Genomic DNA, 23,811 nt, shown 5'->3' on the forward strand with positions numbered 1-23,811 from the left:
TTGAATAAGCTCAGGACTAAACAAGGACTAGAACAGAACTAAATCGTGCTCAAACCAGGACCAAAACCAAGTACATGTGAGGAAATCTTTAGTCATTTTGCTATACTAGTAATATTATTAATAATATTAACCAACATGCTCAACAAATCCTCATTTTAGATGCACAACAAAACATGAAAAAACACAAGGTTGGTTCCACAGACTGTAACAAGACAAGGTTTTTGACATTATGCATAATAAATCGTGGGGTGTGATTAACTTAATACAAATTTTGTCTCTTTCTTTCTGCTTTTTAGTTTTTTGGATCTATAGGTTATCGGGAAATGTAACTCACCATCTCTTAACATTTTTTGTTCAAACCACACATGAAAAAAAAATCTCATGACACCAGTTTTCACATGTGCATAATCTTGATCTTGCGATATGATCTCGTCTATATGTACTATATCACTTCCTTTTGGTACTTTACCAGTTTGTAGCCTAAATTATATAATCGTTTAACATAATACTGGAAAATACTGTGTTTCCTTAAGCTTCAAAAATGAATACTTGTCCAAAAGTCGCTGTTTTATTGGACCAACTTACTGCTTTTCATCATGAGGTTTGCTTTTGAATTGAAATAACGTTGCATGCTTCCCACATTAATATACACCGTGAACAGATCGATAATTAGTGTTATAAAATCAACCGTGTATAGTCACTGTCCTTTCTCTACCTGTCAGTCTTTCATACACATCCCATTATCACCATTCTATACCAATGTGTTGTATTTTCCTCTTTTATTTGTCTCCCTTTGTACCATCCATCACCTCTCCCTCCCCCACACTGACCTGATGCGTGCCTACCTTGGATAACGGATCACAGCTGCCGGCCCTGAAACTCCCAAATGTGTCAATCAATACGCTGTCCGTCCCAAGCCCGTGTCTGACTGTGCCTCAATGGGCTAGTGCATTCAGCATCCAACAACAGCCTGCTTTTTCTGATAAGGCTCCTGTAACAGATTGGAAATGTCTCCCAGATTAAGTACAGATATGTGACCTATATCTTTGTGTGTGGAAAGAATGAGCCAATGGGAGCTTGTCTATAAAAAGCTATAAAACCCAAATATCGCAGATGTAGTTTAGAGTCTCAGAGGTGACGTCTCAAGAGTCTTTTGTAATGTCAAAATGCCACTTTCTAAATCAAAACAAAAATAGCCAGTCCTATCAAAGTTTCCATCTGCAACTTCCTAAGCTTCACATGCAGAACAAAAATAAACCCATGTGAACATTTGTGGTTATTTTACTTTCCCATTTAACTCGTCTGCAATGTTTATCTGGTCACTAAAATAGACGAGCCTATGTAAAAAAAAAAAGCCAATGGCATTTTTAAAGGTCAAAACGTGTTGCTGACTGTTGCCCTTTGTAGTTTGTTGAGCAAAGAGGAAACTGAAATTGCATATCATTTGACAGTATTGCATCATTATTGTGCAGAGTTCAGTGTTATAAGTAGCTCATGTGCATTTTAAACATATAGAAGGAAAATAAGATCAACATAAGAGAACTGCCAAACTTTAGTACGGCCTTTAATACTAATATCTCCACCTGGTCCATCACGATAACAAATTTTGGGGTAAGATATATTGCTGAAGAAAATATAGGCAATAAACGATAATACTGAAACCATAAACCCCCAAAAAACTATTCTAAATGAACAATGTGGATATATACAATAAATAAACAGCAGAATAAACACTTTTATATCTAAAATGAGCCGCAGAAGTAATTTATTCAACCCTTCACAGCTCAAATCTAATCGCGGAATGGGAAAAATAAACACTTCCCAACTAGTACTAAGAAAAAGTACATAAAATATATATTAGCCCCAAAAATTATTGTTCCAACTAACATATATTGAACGATAACGTCGATACGATATAGTATTTATTGTGACAGGCCTATTTGGAAGTATACGCCGTAAACATCCTATGCAAATGTAATTAAACAAATCAATTATTAGAATGAATTATGGATTAGTGCCAGATCTATAACTCAACAATATATTAATTATGCAGTTTTGGACAGTACGGCTCCACTTAATAAGGCATATCTTTATCTGTGCAGTGTAATCTTGAGCATAGCCTCTCCAGTTGCTGTTTATCTTTAGGGTCTGCCACAGTCGCCCATTATAACCTACGTGTGGGATGGTACAAATTAAAGCCGATGTCAAAATCCATTATAATTTATCGTAAAAACTCCACTCCCAATGCATCCCTTTCAATATAACTAAATGTCCTTCTGTGTACCCCCGCTATGCATTAACAAAACATTAACCATCAGAAATTCATTAATGTCGAAGAGCCTTAGCAGGATGCATTATGGATGAAGTCAATAGAGGCTAACGCCAATCAAACAGTGTGGGCCCAAACTTGCATCTCAAACGGGTTCATTGTGCGCACTATGAATGAGCCTTAAGACTAGAGCCATCAGAACAACATACTCTCCACAGAGCGCTGGAATGCACTGAAAGAGAAAGTCTTCAGCCAAAACAGGACCCAAAATGAAGGCAAGAGGGGAAAAAAACTGTTCCACTTCCTCTTTAGTAGAATCAAAAATACGCAAAAATATTCACATCTTGGAAATTCCTTGCAGGGTTAATACATCAAGTGCATACTCTGAATGTAGTCAGCGTGTGAGAGCCCTACGTATTGTACAAGGTGCCCTCCACCATCAGCACTTTACCACTTGTCACAAGAGGCTGAGCAGAAAGACACACCGCCCAGCTCAGAGGTGATAGAGGAGACGATCGACTGCCAAAAATTGAACGTGAAATGCTTCCAGACAGCAATGACAGAGCACTTTATATAAGGCTTAATCAAGTCTCTATAGATATTCTGAAAGCTCTCAAAATCACATAAAGATAAGTAGACTTTAAATCGCCTTTAGACGGGTGTATAGTTGTAATAATTTCAGTTCATGTCTTTATGTAAATAGCATTAACTAAACTGCATCAGGAGGACGTAGACCAGCGTTTACAAACCAGAGCTACAGGGACCTCTGAGGACATTGTTATTTGAATACAATACATAATTTGGAGGGCATTTTATTTCTTAAGAATATTATTAATGTATGTCTTTTGTATAGGGAAGTTGTTGATTTACCTGAACACAAGAGAACCAAGAGAAAACAAAACCAAGAGAACCAAGAGAAAGCAAAACAAGCAAGAGAATAATGCCAGACTGACCAAAATTGAATCATACTTACTGAAGAATCACCATTACATAAATTAGGGATTGCTCAGACAAAAAAGTTTGGAAACCACAGCACCTTCAATTCAGATTCAAAAAGTGTGGTCGTTCCTATGTTTTTACACATTTCAGCTCAACAGAAGGTGACGATGGAGCCTAGACGAGATGCTTCAAGTCATCACATACGCATTCATTAAAATCTCGTCGCACTTCCAAACGTTCACTTCCAAAGACCACATCCTGGCTGCATCTGTATCACAACCTGACACTCTCACTGATCTCTGCTGATCCCAGACAAATAGAGTGAAGCTTCCTGTGTTTCATGAGTCATTACTAATCTGGTTTCCTCTGCTCCTGGATTTCTATCGCAGGGATCCCCCCAGCGAGGATCTTTGTTAGAATATGCTCTAGTGAACACATGTCCGTCTCAACACAAGCAGCAGGATATGATAACACTCCAGTAACATGCTGCCTCCTCCCTGGGATGCTACGACTCACATACACAACAGAGACAAACAGTATGGCTGCAGATAAAGTGTCATATCTCCAGAGATATGAGAAACTGTACAGGATATAGTGGACAAAGTGGACAGAGTGGACACGGGGAGATTGATGAAACAAAATATTATGCCGGTAAGTGATAAGTCAAGCAGTGTTGTAGTGACAGGAAATCAAGACTCTTAGCACAAATATACTAATAATTAATCTAAGGTTCTTCTAACTACTTCGGCCTAAGGTGAGGTACACACCGGACAACGGACAGTTAAGCAGCAGGGCTAATAATTACAAAGAACCTAATTACAAGCACTCAACCTCTCATTATAGGTAATTTAAACTCGCACCTACGCACTAACGAGGAAAAATTAGATTCACCAATTCACCATCACCATCTATGGTCAGTAGTGGTGCAATGAGAACTACAATGAGACGCCTACATGCAAAAAGAAATAAATTGTGTAATGAGTGGATCTTAAAATATGTGTATTATGTTTCAGAGTGTGTCATTTTTGCTGCTTAAAAATGTCTTGAAAAACCCTGCTTCTTACTGTGAGGGGGCAAGCCTCTTCACAGATCTTACCTGTAACTAGGCATGGAACGATGAAATTTGGTGTCATCACAAAATCAGTTAATTATTAAAGTTTCTGACAGTTTAATGATGTTATGGATATGAATAATTACGATTTTAAGCTCATGACTAGGTTTCACGTTTAAACAACTGTTATAGAGAATTGAAAAGTGAAAACAACAGTAATCCAGAAGAAATAATCCTGGAGAAGTATCTTTTTTTTGCACATTCTAGTAACACAATGGAGATATTCTTTGTAGCATGATTATATAAAATGTCTCACGATTATTGTCAACCCTTTTTATCACAAGAAATTAGATTATTATATTGTTTATTGCCAATATCTTTACCTGCAACTTGGCCGAGTGGGGTAATTTTCTTGTCTCCATGGGGATAAAAGCTTAATCCCTACGTAGACAAGCCGGTGACGTACCCTCCGTCAGAAAAGTTACACAGTGCACCTTTAAATACCGTTTGCTTTGCTTTCATATAATCAAATTAAAATGTTAGAAGTGAATTTGGACTTACGCTGAAAATCTCGGCTGCAGGTTTTTCTCTGAAGCTGGGTACACCCTGGATTATTACATGTTATGACAGAGCTACACAAGCAACAGCTCGCAGTGGACACACCGACTAAAATAAAAAAAGGATCTGTGTGACCTTTTCGCAGAGAGAAAGAAGTGCTAAAGACGTCAATACCGTCACGTGTGGTAAAACACCTACTTCATATTTTGCATGTGAGATACCAAATGACCACCAGCGATTGTTTCATGCTGCTAAAAATATAAAAAACTACGCAGCAATACCCAGAAAAAGGAGGGGACTATTGCTTTCGACAACCAAAATCAAATTCTTTACCTCATACTCCAATGCCTTATGAACACAACTTTCATTCACTAGTGTTTAAATAATGCATTCCCTCCCACTTGCATTAGTCAGCTCTGATACTTTTCCCTCTTGCTTACAGTGGACATCAATTACACCAACTCCAATCAAGTATGCACATGTACACTCACACCTCGCCCTCAACAAAATTAATGTCCCTTAAGCCCTCTCTCACCACACACACGCCGCTTTGCTTTAAATACATCAGCTGAACCGCTAACCTTCAGACCTTCAAAGATCCTGTGGTGAGGCTCTACGTGCTCCTCCCTTTGTTAACCTCAGCTCATGTCTATATCAACGTAAAGGACGTGCGAGTGGAATACCAAACGCCGGTGTGGCCGAGAACCGCTAGCTGTCACCACAACGCCCCTCTGCTATGACAATACACACACAGAAGTGACAAGCGTGCGTCTGGCAAAGCTGCCCGCACTTACCTGGACATAAAAGCGGGAAAAAAAATCTAGTTTTCTTTAAAAAAAATCCCTAGAGTGAACGCATCTTACGTCCCATGGCTCCGGTAAAGACACTAGCAGGTTCAGGCTGGTGTTAAAGTGCCGCCTCTCTCTGCATCGCTCGCATCCTCCCATCCCCTCCTCTTTCTCTCTCTCACTCTCTCACTCACTTCCTTTGGCTTTCTCATTGCTTCCCGACTGCACATAATGGCATTCCGCTGGTGAAGGGGAGGGGGGCATATGGCGGACAAGGGAGGAGGGGGGGGGTGCCACTCGAGGTCCTCCCCCTTTTCAATGTGTGCGCCGCATGGACAATCGGACCCATTGTGGCGATCAAGGGGAAGGGCCAGAGCAAAAGGAGAGAAGCCAATGACCGCACACATGTCACTGCGCTATAGTGTGATATATAGAGGGTGTACTGACTGAGGTGCTGACAAGAAACAACACTCCCCCCAATTGTAAAAGAGCACTGGGTGAGAGAGGAGGGGTATGGAAATTAAAGAAGGGATGGTGAAGAATTGATCTGTGCGTTATTAAGCTCTGGGGGGGTTAGTCCAATCTCAGTGTATGATGTCTGTTGGGGACTATATACAGTAGAGGGGGCGCACGAGGAGGAGGAGTAAAGGCCACCCACTCTTTTCCCATAACAACCACCAACGCAAGAGACTGGAAACATGCAGCGCAACAGGCTAACTGAAAAGAATAAACCTAAATAAATAGTGTGTAAGCAAATGTTAGCGATTCCTTTTAAGAGGAATTCGTACACAGAGTAATTTAAAGTGCTTTGCAGAAGAAGAAAGACATGAAAATCCCAATACAACAAATCAAAACATAAATAATCACAAATAACCATCATAAAATAAGCATTAAAAGAGAAAAGTGCAGAGTAAAACCCTTTCAGTCGTATGCACAGCTGAACAGGACTGTCTTGAGCCTGGATTTAAACATTGTCAAAGTAGAGGCCTGTGTCACATCTTCAGGAAGACTGTTCCTGCATAAAACTGAAACGCTGATTCTCCATGTTTGGTCCTGACTCTGGGCACCAGCAGGAGGCAAGTCTCTGGAGTGCTCAGAGTGTGAGACGGTTCATATGGCACTAACATGTGCTTTTGGTGCTAGGCCATGGAGAGACTTGTTCACAAGCAGAGCTGTTTTAAAGTCTATTCTCTGAGCCACAGGAGCCAGAGACCTGAGCACAGGACTTATGTGCTCATACTTCCTAGTTCTAGTCAGGACCTGAGCAGCAGTGTTCTGGATGTACTGCAGCTGTGTTAACGCTCGTTTGGAGAGGCCAGTGAGCAGGACGTTACAATAGTCTAACCTACTGGAGACAAATGCATGAATAAGTCTCTCTAAGTCTGGTTTTGACACTTTACCTTTGATTTTTGCAATGTTTTTAGATGGTAAAAAGCTGCAGGTTTATTGATTTAATGTGGCTGTTAAAGTCTGAGTCCATTATTACCCATAAATTTCAGGCCTGATTTCAAGAATTTAGAGAGAGAGAGACTGGAGGTGACTGCTGACAATTTCTCTTAGTTTCTGTGGGTCAAAGATGATGACTTCAGTCTTGTCTGGGTACATTCCTTTGGTAACAGATGTGACAGCAGGCTCAAACCCATGAATCCAGAATCATGTGTATATATAAGATAGAAATCTGTATAAGCACAATGAATTAGCCAGGCAGTAAGAGACCACTACTAATCAGTGACAAAATGAAATGTGAAATAAGCTAAATGTGGCGGCTAACACTTTTACACATTGTTTGTTAATCGGCTCAGATATAATTACATGAATGGTATAGATTTGACACTCATTGTTGCCATTATAATCTGCTTTCACACACACACAATGCATTGCTGGACTAACAAATTACTATTAATCCTGTTCTCCACTCTCATGCTTGCGGGAATTAGCTAAGCATTCATTTAACATAAAGGGCTATGTCAACAAACAGAATGCACATAAACAAACTTTCAATACTAGAGATAGACGGATATATCTGGCCACTATTTGCACTTTTTAGCGTATCGGACGTAAATCTCCAGCCAGGGGAGGCGCCAGGGGGGCTTGAGGGGCCACAAGCCTTACCCAGAATGTACGATGCACCTCCATAGCGCCCTAAAGATTTTTTCTCAACTAAAAAAGTACAAATAGCATCAAGAAAGTGATCAAAATGAGACTGCACAAAAAAAAATAAAAATAAAAAATCCATATTATGTTATATAAATCAGTACAGGGACTAACTACAGTTAAACTTGTTTAAAACAGCAAAGCAAACATTGTAGGGGGTCCGCTCGAATCCACAAAAGCTATAAATTAACAGATCAGAAGACTTGTTCAGAAGACTTTTATTGCCATTGTCAGTGAACACAACTTCCCAAACTAGGAACTTTCTTCGGTGATAAAGTGCAACATAAAACACTGAATAATAATAATAATATATATATAAAAAAAGTAGAAATATAGTTATTATAAATACAAATAAGGGCATGCATGAAGTTAAAAAAGTTATGCTTAAAAATAAAATAGTCATAGAGGTAGATATATACAACAACAAGGTTAAGTGAGCACCCACATTGAAGACCTTAGCACCGCCCTCACCTTCAACCAAAAATGACGCCCCTGTCTCCAGCACAGGCCGTTTTGTTTTGGTCAACCAGCTGCTTAAAAAAACTGCACAAAGCTTAATTTGAACATTTTAGTGCGAAGAGGAAATTACACACACATTTGTCTAGTCAGCTTGTAGTAAAACAGGATGGTTGATGAGTTTGTGATTAATTCAAATTGTATACTTGGCGAAAAATATCAGAATCTACTATACGTATCAGCAAAAAAAAACAAAAAAAAACAGCACACTTCATCGGCCATGGGTTCTCTAGGTTCTAATCAATCAGCATCGGCCATGGAAAAAACTATATCAGTCGATCTTTTTTCAATACTAAGGAAAATACTCCAAAGCCTACTGCATACCAATTTATATCACATCAATAAATGCTCTTTGTTAGGATAAAATAATGTGTTTTTCATCATTTATTTTTAATCATGTGGTCTTAGCTAGTTTAATACACAGGTCAGATTTGGTCCTACTAAAAAAACAAAAAATATCCGTATCTAGATGGCGCTTAAGTTTAATCTATTTGACGACCCTAATACACGATGAGGTCAATACAATTCCAACAACCAGTCAAACAGTTCAGGCACAGAAATTCGCAAAGACAGGGCATTGATTTAAAATGCAACACCGCACATCGACTAATCTCCACGGTGACATGTCAACTTGTCAAAACTGTGTGTCAAAACCTCTGGAGGCAGACTGGCACCTCCACACCACCAGACAGTCCCCAGTCCCACCCCCCTACCCACCCACATCCCCTCTCTCCTCATCCATTCACCTCACAATCCACAGTGGCAGCTCTGACCTCCATCTCCTGTCCGGCTTTTAACCCTTTACACCCCAACTTTACTCCTCTTATCTGTTCCTCCTCCTTCCTTCCTTCCTTCCTTCCTTCCTCTGAGACGCTGCTTTCATTTGAACAGCTGGAAATCCTGCCCCAGTTGCACACAAGTCTCTATTGTTGATCCTAATAACCAATACCGGATATGGCCGCTATTAAATTTTAATTCTTCCAGCTGCAATGCTATAGACCTCAAACATGATACTACTCGTTATTACACAGAGGAGTAATTAGTGACCGGAAGACTATCACGCAATAATGACATCCAGACGCTAACAGGTCTGTATGACGCTAGTATGTTTGCCGCAAGCAGGAAATCAGGCCGTTAAAGCAGCCGTTAAAACATACATGTGCTCTGGTGCTGTTTGACCACTTCCTCTGTCATTAATTAGTGTCTGGACTAGGTCATAGTTCACAAACATGATCAGTAGTACATCGCATAAGCAAACTATATACAATTATGAGTAAGAAAGAAAGTAAGAAAGTCTCTTAAAATTATATAATTGAATATTAATAATAAATAAATAAATAAATAAATAAATAAATAAATAAATAAATAAATAAATAAATAAATAAATAAATAAATAAATAAATAAATAAATAAATAAATAAATAATAATGATAATAATAATACATTCACAAGATTTATGGTGAAAATTAAGTGCTACCATAAAATTCAATCAAAAATCAATGGAGAAGCTCAAAGTTAGCATTTCCAACGTGCTACAGACAACAGCCTTTTTTGTTAATAGCTGTTAATTCTCATTTTTAAAACTTGCTGAAAATGTAGCACTTTACACTGATGCAGCTAAAAAAAAAGTGTAATTTATGTGTACATAGTAGAAGTATCGCCATCTAGAGATACAAAAAGTTGAAGCAGGGAACACCAAGAGTTTCACTTTTAAGATATTTTACTATGCAGAAAATAAGATAAATAAAAAAAATAAAATAAAATGCATGCAATGTTTGAGATAGCATGTTTGGTAGCCAGGAAAATTAAAAAGAAACTGTATTATTTGTCCAAAAAGTACCGTAAATTTCGGACTACAGAGCGCACCTTGATATAAGCCGCACCAGCTAAATTTGAAGAGAAAATCAATTTTGTACATATATAAGCCGCACCTGAATAAAAGCCGCAGGTTTTCATATTGTAACATGAGATATTTACACAGAAAGACGGTGCACTGACACGCTTTTTTTAAACTGTGCCTGAAAATTGGAACCAACACGACAACAACACGGGATGAACACATCTGCAGGTTTAGAAAATAAAGCTGCACCAACACGGAAAATCTGCTTTTATTTCCTCTGAAAACTTTTGTCGTCTTTTTACATTGACCAAGTTGGATTCATTGATGTCGAGCTTACGTGCAGTGGCTCTATTTCAGGGGTCGGCAACTCGCGGCTCCGGAGCCGCATGCGCCTCTTTCCGCCTCATACTGCGGCTCTGCGTGGCTTGGGAACTGACAGACACAGCTCACAGTCCTGCGTAAAGAGCCCTGATTTTCAGACGCTGTGCGCACAGGGGTCAGGAGCAACTTTGGCCCGTCCCTAATGACGCACTAATAAGCTCGTCCGTAGATGTATCATGAAAATCCTGCTGGAAATCGCCACAGAAATCTATTTGATGTAGTAGCAAGTATATTATCTGCTCTTGTATCCGCGGTGACGTATCACGTATAACACATCAGACACGACGCACAAAAGTAGAGCCACAAGCGAGTGAAAATGAGCCAAAACAAAAGTCTTTGGAGATCTTTTTAACAAAGGGGAAAAGGACAACTGAGGAGCCAGAAGAGGAGACTACGACCTCCAAGAAAAAGAAAGATAAATTTAACAGACAATGCCTACTTAAAATCTGGGTTTGTCGCTGCAGGTGACTCACGCGCACAGTCCGCTCTGCGTAACATACGGGAAAAGCAAATAAGGCAATGAAACCTTCAAAACTGCTTTGGCACATGGAGAATAAGCACCTGGGATTAAACGATACGCTACGAGTTTTTTTGTTGTTGTTTTTTTAAAGAAACTGCGGAGTAGAGTAGACATAATCACATAATCAGCGCAGGGCTCCCTCTGATGCAGCGGTTTGGTGAGTTGTATTTTTTTAATGCACTTAAGTTGTTTTTGCCATATTTATCTGCCACGTGTAGAAGGCTTGTCCGTGAAAGTAAAACCTACATTATTCCGTTACATTATTGTTATTATACAGTGTTATCTTCATTTTAGATGTCAAAAAGTATTTGCGGCTCCCAGTGTTTTATTTTATGTGGAAAGTGGGTCCAAATGGCTCTTTGCGTGTTAAAGGCCGACCCCTGCTCTGTTTCCTTTCTGTTTCTTTATCTTAAAAACTGCATCATATCCATTTCATGATGCGCAAAATGATCGTTCAAAATCAAAACTAGTGAATTCTTCAGAGCAGAATCTTTCCCCACGTCTGTCTCACTTTTACGTTTACAGCTAGAGAGCGCCCCCCAGGGGCCGTTATCCAGTAAAATTCCATATATAAGCCGCACTGCTGTAAAAGCCGCAGGGTTCAAAGCGTGGAAAAAAAGTAGCGGCTTATAATCCGAAATTTACGGTACTTTGTTTTTGCTCTGGAAATAGCTCACCATTGGTACTTAACCTAATATTGCAAGATAAGACCAGAAAACTAAACTAAAATTGCTAGTTTCACTCAGAACTATGACTTTATACCCTATATATTGGAGCATTTATCCCTATACTAACCTCATAATCTGCTAATGCCGTGTAGCTGCTTAAAAACTAAAACAATTCCACATACACCTTTTCTGTGAACAAACCATCGATTGTTATCACGAGAGCTTATTGTTTCCACGGCAACTCTTGACAGAAGTACTATTGGATTTTAGACAGTGAGTAATCGCTCTGTTTAAGGTTTTTCACTATAGTCTGAAGCAATATAGAACACAAAAGCGCACGCAGTAAAGATTATTGTCATCACGCAGATACGCCCACAACAGAATGTTAATCACTGATTTGTTTTCCGCAGGCTGCTAACAAACACAATTTTGGCTGATGTGAAAAATGTGATCAAACAGGACGCCGACGATGCTGTTTGGACGGATAAAGTCCTCGCTCAGGCTCCTCACACCCTAATCCCGTATATCACACATACAAGAGCGCATCCGGGCTTATTTGCATCACTGCTGTTGTGTTTTAATTAAAATAAAAGCCAGAATCAACTGCGGTGATTGACACTTTACACTGGCATCGTTTTACATTAGCTTCACACATGGGTAGCTCCTCAGAGGAAGATGTGTGGCTGCAGGGGGAAATTATGTGTTCATGGCCTGTATTAAGTATCAGTGTTCTCCCTGCTTTACATAATGTATACAGTAGGTTTATAATGCTTTGGAGCTAATAACAAGGACTTGCGTCAAAATAGTGCTAAGCTTAATGACATTTCCTACAGAGTGTAACCATTTTAACTATTAATGTCTCTTCTAAAGTCTTTTTTTTAACATTCTTCCAAAAATGATAACAGGAAACAAGGATGAGGCTGTGTGTTCTCATGTTTTTACAAGGCAGGCAAACATAAAATCAAAAATCTGCCTAAAAATACTTGACACATTGAAGAAGCAAGGCGCGACAAGGAGAGATTTTGTATCGCGCAATTCGTACGCAAGGTAATTCAAAGTGCTTTACAGAATAAGAAAGACATTCGAATCACAATGCAACAAATCAAAACATAAATAATCATCATAAAAATAACATTAAATGAGAAAAGTGCAGAATAAAAGCTTTCAGTCATATGCACAGCTAAACAGAACAGCTGATGAAAAGCCAAACAATAATTATAATCTGCAAAATCTGCAAGCGATTCCATCACAATACGATTTAAAAGGGATTAACTGCATTTTATTTTATGGTAGATACTTTTTGGAGTTTTCTACTGTGTTATAACATTGTTCCCTCATCAAAAACATGCCTCAAGAGGTTTATATGTCATGCATGTTTGATTAATCTTGCAATCTCTCCTGGCGCAATTTAGAGTCCACACCTCTAGTACGATGCTCAGCCCACAATCCTACGATACCCGGCTCCGGCATGTCAATTTTTCATGGTACTAGAAGAAGCTTTCAAGACTATGAAGCATCTTTATGATCTGAGCATGTACCCAAACATCAGGGGAGGAGTATTTATGCAGAAAAGTACAAGTACGCAGCATCTTCTTCATATTGTAGCATTCTGGTGTAAGAAAACACGGCCAATTTCTTCTGGTTGTTTATTTTCTGAACACAAGGGCTACCGTAGGCCGTAACCCACGCCAAAACAAGAGCAAAACAACAACAGTAGTCTCCAAAACAGACCTTTAAACGACAGATTAAACCTTCACGTCAGCTTGTCGGCATAGCAACCAAGTGTCGTATACAAAAACAATTACATTAACAATGACATGTAAACAGTTACAAGAGCCACAAAACGTGTCAACTCTGAACTAGCCACAAATCAGATCAGAATATCATTAGAATATGTTAAAAGGTTTCACAGTTGCCTTCCATGACTCACCCAGCACCTTCTCCTTTCTATTGCAATCCATATTAATTCTTTAAAACACCAAAAGTCATTAGTTTACTATAAAAAAAAGGTAAACCAAGGATTAATTAATGAACTTCAGGTCACAGCTTTTGTCTTTGGTGTTTTACTTTTGTCATATGTTGGCTATGTAAATGTGTGCTACTCCCTTTTGACATTTTTGCCTGTCCATATTTGTGTTCTCACTTTGCTTTGCAGCCTCGCGCCCCCTCCCTCCGTCATTTCCTACAGTTTCACACCTCCGTCGCTGCAGCTGCCATGTCTGTCATAACCACCTACCACCTCTACATTGCTATAAGAGCTAAGGGGGGAGCTTTAATCACTGTTCTGGGACATTACTACTACACCACGAGGCCCCCTTCCCACATCATTAATTTAACTCACACACACATTTGACTGCACTCTGCTTCTATTGACCGGCTTTCACTACGAAGGTCAGTGATGAACGATGGGTATTGTCTGTATATTTGTTCACTGGCTCAAACAAAAGGTACTGTGGGTAATGTAGTGTTGGTACAGCAGCTGTGGCGCACATCTGTCAGGAGAGCACAGTAGGGGAGATATGTCAAGATGCTCCGCTACAAAGGATGCACTGGATTGGTTGACACGCTTATAATTAAACCACAAAACCCTTGGCAACATGGGAAAAATACATGCACAAATAAAAAACATCAGAGTTATTCAATTTTGGATTGTCTTTTTCTTTTTCTTCTACACATGTATGTTAGATTTCCATGTTTTTGTGCAGGGCCGGTCCTAGCTTTCAGGGGGCCCTAAGCTGAATTTGTCTCTGGGGCCACAATTCACGTTTGACAACATTATGACTCTGCTCTAATCACCTTGACCAGTTGTTTTTGTATTTATATGACCAACATCAGACTGAAAACATCCAGAATGTCACAACAACCATAGTCAGAAGAACAAGAGACAAACATATGAGGCAGGGGGGTCAAGATTTTTGAAATTCTAGACATTTCTTCTTCGTTTCTGGTGGATTTTAATGTGTTCCAGTTGGCGACAGTGGGCATAAATTTACATCATAAAGGGGGGGATCTTGCACCGGTGTAAATACATAGCTGCCCTCACCTCTGCTGGACTCAAAAACTAAGTAGCAGCAGTAAATATTTTGCTACTATAGATATAAAACAAATGTAATCGTTTTAGAGGGATATTTAGGCTGCTGTAAACACACAAGCCCTGTGTCCAATAAAACTTGATATATTATTTTCATTACGTTATTTGTATGTGCTCTTGGGGGCCCTCTGGTGGCCTCGGGGCCCTAAGCAGCTGCTTAGTCTGCTTATAGGCTGGGGCGGTCGTGTTTTTGGGGGACATTGCAGTGACACTAATTTCTTGGAGGCTGATTCAAACCTTACCTATATAGTCACTTCTTACCTATGAAAAGCATCGAAAATCAGATATTTATTAAAAATGAGTGTCAAAACAAGATACTTATTCGAGCAGGTATTGATATTTAAAAAGTTACATTCACAGGACGGAAATGAACCTTTCCCGAATAGCTTTAGAACTGTATCAGAACAAGTATAAGACACATAGACTCATATACGCCCTTGGACCACTATGGATCCTACCTGGACGACTGAGGGATTACACAGATGTAAGACCCCGTGGTAAAAGAATGCAGTAGTATTTAATGTTGAAAATGTCATTCTATTGTCTAAAGAAAGAGTATTGAGTATCAAGTCTATTCCTTAGTATTAAAACACAACTCCAAACCACATATTTTGAGCTTTAACCTGTCAAATAAAATCACTTGCAAGAACAAAATGCAGAGCAGCATTTTGGCGCATTTGTAACTTAATATTCGGTATTTTGCAAGAAGGATTTCACAGGTAATAGCTCATGTTGTGCTTAGACTGCTGCCCCTGTGGCCCCGGATAAGAGGAAGAAAATGGATGGATGGATGGATAAAACGTGTTGTGTAACCAATATCTGAGTGACAGGGAACAAAACAGTGTGGACATTATCACAGGCACTGCTCTGTAAAACAAGGGCATTAGTATTCTGCTCAAGCCTGACACATACTTAACTAACAGGATCAGCTTACATCCTATAATATTGTAGGAGGGCAATCACAGTTCAGCCCAGAGAATGATTAGAAGCTTCTGGCAGGACAGGCGACATGGAAAACTATAAAACATGTGGTGTGTTTTACTGATACAATTGCGAATGACATTGATTTTCTTGGAGATTTTACATTCGAAAATAAAAGATTTGACCTGTAACTTGGCCTGGGTGAGTCTCTTGCTGCAAGGAGATGAGCAAGTAGTGGACTCCTTACCAGAAAAGTTACATAGTGCGTCTTTGAGCATGAATGAGTCTGAATGTGCAGAAATTTACGACTGTTTTTGACGTTTTTTGACCAATTTGACTACTCTAGCTGCTACTCCAATGAACTTCTTTTGTTTCCAAGGAAGTAAAAATGTGAGACAGAGGGTAACTTATGAAATGAATAATTGATAACACAGTGTTTATTCCTCCAGAGAAATTGACAGGTTTAGGACAAAAGCCCCCAGGTGGTAACACGTGATACTGCACATAACAAAATGGTACTACACAACTAATGCAGGACTGAGGACAGGGTAAAAAAAGGTCATGTAGTTTGAGAGAGAGTCACAGCGCCAACAGAACTGCCCGAAGGTATATATAAACCCAGTGCATTATTATTATCCTATCCAAATGTGTAAATGTGTGCAGAAGTGTACAGTGTTTGTACAGCAGACAGCCATGCACCTGAGGGAACCATAAAGCAGAAGGTGTGTGTGTGGGGGTGTGTGTGTGTGTGGGGGTGTGTGTGTGTGTGTGTGTGTGTGAGACGTCAGGCTGTGTAAAACATGGTCAGGCCCGGGGCATATTGGAACAATATTAACAAACAGAAAAGGGGACAGATGTATAGCGCAAAGAGGAAAATCCATTGAGTATCAAATAATCAAAGAAAAATCAAAGAAGAATTTTTATAATACTCTCTTCTTATTTATAATGGCCATTACTGTGTCTTGTTCAGAGATGAATTAATTACATTCATGGCATTCAAACTAACAGCGTATATGGTATGAAGTAACAGATAAGTCTATGCCTTATCTGCGTGTTAGGGGCTGTAATAGTGATACGTACACTGCATAGTCCAATGTCTTTGCTCTCTTCTCCTGTTTGCTGTAAAATCAAAGGACAGGCAGAAATGTTGTGTTAATAATAAACATACTGAGAGCATATCCTAAATACGCCCCATCACACAAGTAGAACCAAATATTTCCAATTGTGGACATGCATATATTCTATCTATCTGTCTATCTATCTATTTATGTATCTGTTTATTATTTATAAATTTATTTTTTTTATAAATTTATTTTTTATTAATTTATTTTTATTGTTTTATTTTATTTTAATTTTTTATTTATTTACTTATACCAAGTAGATTAATGATCGCATGCATCCAGTATGCACATTTCACATATTTTTTTCTTATTTAATCTCAAAAAGAAGTGGGAAAAAGAAAATTTATTAATCCCACACCTGTAAATCAACAAATTATCACAGTACTGCACTTACAAAGCGCACAGATTTCCATAACAGAGTATTGTGATTTATGGTGCACACCTGGACGAACGAGGGATTACACAGATAGAGTCGACCAAAGTTTGTATTAGTCGACATCCTCCCTTGAAGAAGCCACATTTGTCAAGTTTGCTCTAGTTTTTAATTGAATTTTTCTTTTGCTATAAGCCCCTTTTTCCTCAACTAATCAATCGGCAGGGCAAGTCTTTAGTTGACCTAGAATTTCCTTTGTCGACTGCAGCCCTAACCACTCAAATACGATCATTAAAATATTCCCCAACACTTATTAACACCATTAACAAACTGGCAATTAACAATTTCTTGAAAAGCCAACACATTTGCTTCACTTTTGTTCTTGTACAACTCTCCCTTTCTACTACAGGCCTGGAACAGTTGGGCCTTTCCCATCGCAAAGGCCCACACAGTGAAAGGACAGGGGCCCAATGCTGCTCCTGCCTTTTCCTTCCTGCAGCTGAGCCAAAGCCCTGCACTTCCTCTGCTTCACTTAAACAAGCCTGAATCAACCCCTGACAATACTCCAACCACACAAATATACACAACAAGGCTAACTTAGGAGCAGACAAACACACACACACACACACATGTATCCTATCCCGAGTTGCCAAAAAAGCGGTTGAAAGACTCTTCTTGAGTTAGTTCCCAGGGCTTTGAAACAAATTCTTTCTTTAGACTTAAAATGTTGTTTCTCACGCCTCTGTCCAATGACATGGAGTAACCGTGAAGCAAAAGGGACCACATAGTTTGTAAAGTGACCAAAAACTGTCCCGTAAAGAACATTTGACCAACTAAACCATAATCTGTGAACAATCAGTGTTTAAGGTCAGACTCATTGATGACAAACGAAGGATATGAGGTAACACAATGAGTGAATTTACTTATTATATTTGTAGAAGGATGGGCACAGCTATTGTGTCAATAATATGGAGTGAATGAAAACACTGAATGAGTTTTACAGACAGTTAAATAAAAATTCTAAGAGATAAATCCCAAATTCGTCTTATCACACAAGTATAATCAAATATTCCCAATTCTGTGCATGAAGATATTCTAATAAACAAATTATCACAGTACTGTACTTGCAGTAATATACAAAAACACACAGATTTCATTACGGAGTAGCGTGATCTTACCATAACAGCAGAGGAGACCCATCCCTTTACCTGTCCGACCCCAAAACCAGTACTTGCGTCGCCGTTTCATTGGAAATCCAGTCTTTTTTTTTTTGTATGCTCAAAGTACAACGTCAATGTTGCATGTCCATTTAAAAAAATCACCTACCAGAGCGCACCCGTCCTAGAAAAGACCTCCTGTACACAGCAGCCAGCCACTCCATCTCGCTGTCAATCACTGATAAAACTGATAAATAACATTGTCGTCTTGAAATACGCATTTGTTTACTATTTTCTGTCCGTCCTTCCTCGCTTGCTTCTTCTTCTAAGGGTACGAGACGCCAAATAGCATTAAGAAACTCTAGTCGTGCGCCAGCTCATCTCTGTAGTCTATATACCACAAGTGGGATGTCCTCCATTTCGCAAAGGTGCATAGAAAAAAAAAAAATTGCTTCATAGCTTGCCAGGAGATGGAGCAATGTGTTTGAGTAAAAGGGGAATCTCCATAAGCCCTTGGTCATGTATAGTTCTTTACTGAGCTGAAGTTTAGGTGAGGTCTGACGGAGAGAGTACATTGGCAGGAGAGGCTAACAATGCCAGTGATGCAGGGAAATGACCCGCCAAACAGAGAGCCGCACTTTGCTACACAGACAGGAAGCACTGGCTGGTATTGGGAAGATAGAGAGTTTCCTGAGTGGAACAAGCAAGTGCAGGGAGTGGGATTATCATGATTCATTGCTCTGTTCTGTAAAGCATAGACTTGTCTTGATGATCACTATATCGAATGATTGTTCAATATAGGAAAGATGAAATGATATTTATGGGGGTTCAATATTAAGATTAAGATTTTTTTGTGTAATTTTAGCTGTAAAATGATAGGATTTGAGTGACAGAGGGTTGAATAAATTGACTTCTGTGGTTAATTACTGCTTTATTCTGTTACTTATTTGTTAGAGCAGAGGACTTTCAATGAGATGGTTATTTAAAAATGGCTTGAAATATTATCGTTACACAACTCTGTAGCGATATATCGTGCTTCAAAATGTATTATTGTGATGAGTCTAGTATTATTTTATTTATTTATATTTATATTATTAATATTTATTTATTATTATTATTATTATTTTTATTTATTTATTTATTTATTTATTTATTTATTTATTTATTTATTTATTTATTTATTTATTTATTTATTTATTTATTTATTTATTTATTTATTATTATTATTATTATTATTTATTAATTAATAATATCTGAGTTTTTCCATGATAGAAAACATGCATAATTCTTCTTTTGACAAGCTTTAGGAGAAAAACTGGGAGTTGAAAAATGAATTCTCAAGATTTTTTACCCAAAATTAAGTTAATGGCACTGAGGTGTAAAGAATGCAACAGATCTCAGAAAATACTAATACTTATTTTGCCATAATTTTCTAATATTATTTAATTCAGTTCAACAAAAAAAACAAATATCCTGAAAACACGACGCACAGGAAAAGTACAATATAACACCAGGATGTCCCGTTTAGGGAGAAGAGTGAAGAGTGAGAGTTTCAGTCGAGTGATGAAATGTGTTAAAGAGCGAAAGGATGTGACAGGCAGAGGGAGGCTTTTCTGGACGCTGCCACAGAAAAGGCTCTGTCACCTCGGGTCTTGAGCCTTTGGGCACAGCAGCAGGAGTTGGTCAACTGACTTCATGGCTCTGGGTGGAGTACAGAGCTGCAGTAACTCCCTCAAATAAAGTGGACCCATAGAGTGCAGCTCAGGTTGTGCTCGTGCCCCTCTTGAATTCTGCAGAATAAATAATGTAAATGTATTCTTTGAGCTACACAAGAGTAATAAATTCACACTAATTACCCGTATTAAATTAGAGTCTAACAACATCTACTACTATTACACAAAACTACTTTCAATCTTACTAATCTTCACAAATTATTAAACCTTTGTGTGCCAGAGCAGTTACGATCATCTTTACATGTCCTTGGGCTGTCAACAATACAATTTCTAATTTATCAGAGGGAGGTGTCAAGACTTTTTAATCATCAACATAGCCATAGGCAACTGCACTGCAAATTAGAGCAATTAGAGCGACATAAACAGACCTTTATGTTAATATTTCTGAGAGTCTACTGCCACCTGCTGGAAAGTAAAAGTACAACCAGACCTACAAAGGCTCAAATCACTGCCCACACAACGGATTTCCTGTTAACCATTAAAATAATAATAGCAGCAGCTTTGTATACAGTTATTTTAGCAAACAATAACTAGAACGACACCCAGGCCAATAGACAGTATACAGTGTGTGCTAATAGTCTGAAGCCCTTGGTCAAAAGAAGTTTAATGGTTAAGGTTTAGTCACAGTGCAATAACTACATAATACAGACATTTGTGGAGAAGAAAAATGAATAAACTATAATCCAACTGCACAATTTCTCAACACAAAAATGAATGTTTATCTCTTTTGCTTTTTTCTTTATGTCTCCAACAGCAGTGACATGAAACTGCCCCCCTAATGGTCTCTAATAGTGATGTGTAAATGGCTGGGGCAGACAAAGGCCTCAGTTGTGACACAGTGAAGCGTGGAACATAAACAGTAATTATGTGAAAAGTACTATTAACTCATGGTCTATTCCCCAGAGAGGCAGACTAGAGGAGGGAAGACTGAGGGGACATTATTTCACGACAGAAATGACAGCCTCACTGCCTCTGTTCATGCAAAATAGTTGACAGTAAAACATTGTTAACCACTATTTCTATTCACAGCAAAATCTAGTCTAATGTGTGTGTAGTAATCAGTAAATAAATAAGGACCTATCTACAGTCAGCATGTGTTTATAGAGGGTCAATAATGATTCTCTTCTTACTGAAATGAGTCATGATCTAACAAGCACTGACACGGTGTATTTGTCCTATTTTGAGGCACAGAACAAGCCTTTAACCAGAGGGAAATTTCATAATAATGCCAGAATGTACAGTGTTCATATGAATCAGGTTCCAGTTATTTGGCCTCTACCCTGACAGGAGCCTCCTCACCTGGCCTGGCCTCTGCTCCCGTGTCTGACACTGCACTTTTCAGATCCAATGTGCCACTTATTCCCAGGTCCAAGTCCACAGAATTACAGGATTCACATTCTGAACAGGATTTACCTGCGTGCGCCTGGATACACGTTTGCACAAGTTTAACAGTAAGTTGCAAGATCGAGCAAAACATGGTCTTGTCTTTTATTGACTTATGTAATGCATGTTTTGAGTAGAAACATGCTTATCCAGGTTCAGCTACATAATGCATCTGTATCCATTTTACTTTCATTTACATTTATACTGCACCTTAGCCACTAGAAACAAAGTGGGACACTAAACTCTTCCAATCAAACCCCCTCGTCCATGTGGGAAAAATGTGCCCTGCAGCAGAGTGATAGTGATCCAGGACAAGCTGAGACGTGCCACGGGGCTTCATACTTGTTGAGCAGCCTCTGAAACAGTACAGTACATGTGTGGGCAGAGCAGTGCGTGTGCAGTGCGCGTGCAGTGCGTGCTAGAGGTGGGATCAGAATGCAACAAGGTGCCAAACACACAGCAAAAACCATAACAAGTTTTAACCATGAAAACACTGTCACCAGAGAAACAAGAAGCCAACACAACAATATCCTGGTAAAAGCTCACACATAGAGGTTAAAGGTTAGTGGTTAACGCCTTAGAAACAGACCAAAAGACACTCTCTCTGACTGTTTCTTACGCACCTGCCTCGTCCGACTCCCTGCTCGACTCATCCATACTTCGTGGCTTTTTCCGAAAAGCGACCCTGCTGAATCCGTCCATTCTCCTGTGTAGCACTGACCCCTCCAGCACGGACACTGTGTCCAACAACAGTCCTCCAAAAACATGGGCCAGGTGCTGTGCGCCGTGCGTCCAACAGGAGCAGTGCGCACGGGAAGAGAAGGCGGCGGTCCTTGGGCTGAAAACGTGCTCCCAAAGACCAAAAAGATAGTCCCATACCACAAACCAATGATACTAAAGTCTTAAGTGCAGCTGATAACACTACAGTAGACTGACATTACTTTGGGCGTGTGGACTCAGAGGAGACTTGTGCAGAAGCCCCGCCCTAGTGCCCTGTGCGCTGAACACACTGCCCAACTGTCTCCACTGAACCATAGATATGTGAGAAATACTTATACTTTTCAGTGATGATTATTGAATTATTATTATTATTGAAATTATTCTGGTGCAACTTATTTCTTAATTAAAGTAACACTATTTACCTATTATCACCTACTAACCCACCAGACAAACCAACACAGGCTGAAAACACACACAAAGCTGCAATACATTAAAATACAGTTGTGCTCACTGGTTGACTGACTGCACTTGGACAGCATTTTTACATCTTTAAAAGAAAAGACAACTTAACAAAACAAAACAGATGCTGCAAACATTTTCAATACTGTTTTTTCCAGTAAAGTCCAATAATAATAATATTTTAATCTTCTTTCTTTTTTCAAAAGAAATTGTATTATTTGTTGATTTTAACTGATCAGTGTTTTCTCAGGTTCCCAGTGTTTTCCATTCCTCATATAAGTACTAACCCATAATAAACTGTACAGAAGATAAGAAAGTCAGAAGTTCAAGGAAAAGTCTTTTATTGACTATGACACTGGCCACTGGTAAACTGTAGGGCACTCAGTGAAACTCATTCTGTTCCTCTCAGACTCTCCATAATCAGTGCTTTATTTGTGCAAACAAATCATAAAAGTCCCATGTGTGGGAACAGGAAATACTAACTGTATCATTCAGAAATTGCAGAAAAAACAATCTAATCGTTCATAGGCTACTATACACAGACAGCCATTAAAACAATACCTTTTTACAAGTACAACACTGGTCTGGCTTTTGGTTGAAGACTAAATGGTTTGGAAACATTGTGAGTGCAAAGAGGAAAACTAAATGTATTTAACTGGCATGAGGGTGTACATCTGTTATGTGACAGACACTGAGTAAATTACATCCATCTCAATAGAAGAAACGTCCTGTTTGTTTGGTCTGAAGTGTATTGCTGTCATGAGAGATGCATTGTGCTTGGAAATATTACAATCGGGTCTGGACTTTCTGTTAAAAACACCAAATTATAATTCTTGTTAATTAATATATTACTGTAAATCAGGAGTTTGAAAACGACATAAGCACAATGAGAAAAGTTTAGATCTGAACTTAACACAAAGTGCAGTGCACTCAGCCACATACTCTCAACGTCAGTTTACCTCTTGGCCACTTAAAACCTGTGCAAAGAAAAAGGCAAAATTCAGCAAATGCATGAAGTGTTAAAATAATAAATTATGTAAACATTTATTTAACTAATACAAAAAAGTAGATATAAAAAAAATCAACATGCAACCATAAAAATAAGATTCCAAACCTGTAATTAGGCCTGTCACAATAACACAATTTGACGTGTGATATCTAGAAAAGAT

General features: G+C 38.8%; 1 protein-coding gene across 3 annotated transcripts in view; it reads right to left on the bottom strand.

Moving 5' to 3' along the window:
* Window positions 1-22,414, bottom strand: part of fgd4a (FYVE, RhoGEF and PH domain containing 4a) — a 54,095-nt gene extending 31,681 nt beyond the window's left edge. The window contains exon 1 of one of the 3 annotated variants that reach the window (XM_055222239.1): window positions 22,087-22,414. In XM_055222239.1, the coding sequence (XP_055078214.1) occupies window positions 22,087-22,165 (79 nt within the window). In that variant the 5' untranslated portion in view covers window positions 22,166-22,414. Of the gene's footprint in view, window positions 1-18,368; window positions 18,706-22,086 lie in introns of those variants that run through there. The other 2 variants (XM_055222240.1, XM_055222238.1) reach the window with 2 other exon arrangements.
* Window positions 22,415-23,811: the final 1,397 nt, after the last annotated feature.

This window comes from Periophthalmus magnuspinnatus, chromosome 6 (assembly GCF_009829125.3).
Source record: "Periophthalmus magnuspinnatus isolate fPerMag1 chromosome 6, fPerMag1.2.pri, whole genome shotgun sequence".
Classification (NCBI taxonomy): Eukaryota; Metazoa; Chordata; class Actinopteri; order Gobiiformes; family Gobiidae; genus Periophthalmus; species Periophthalmus magnuspinnatus.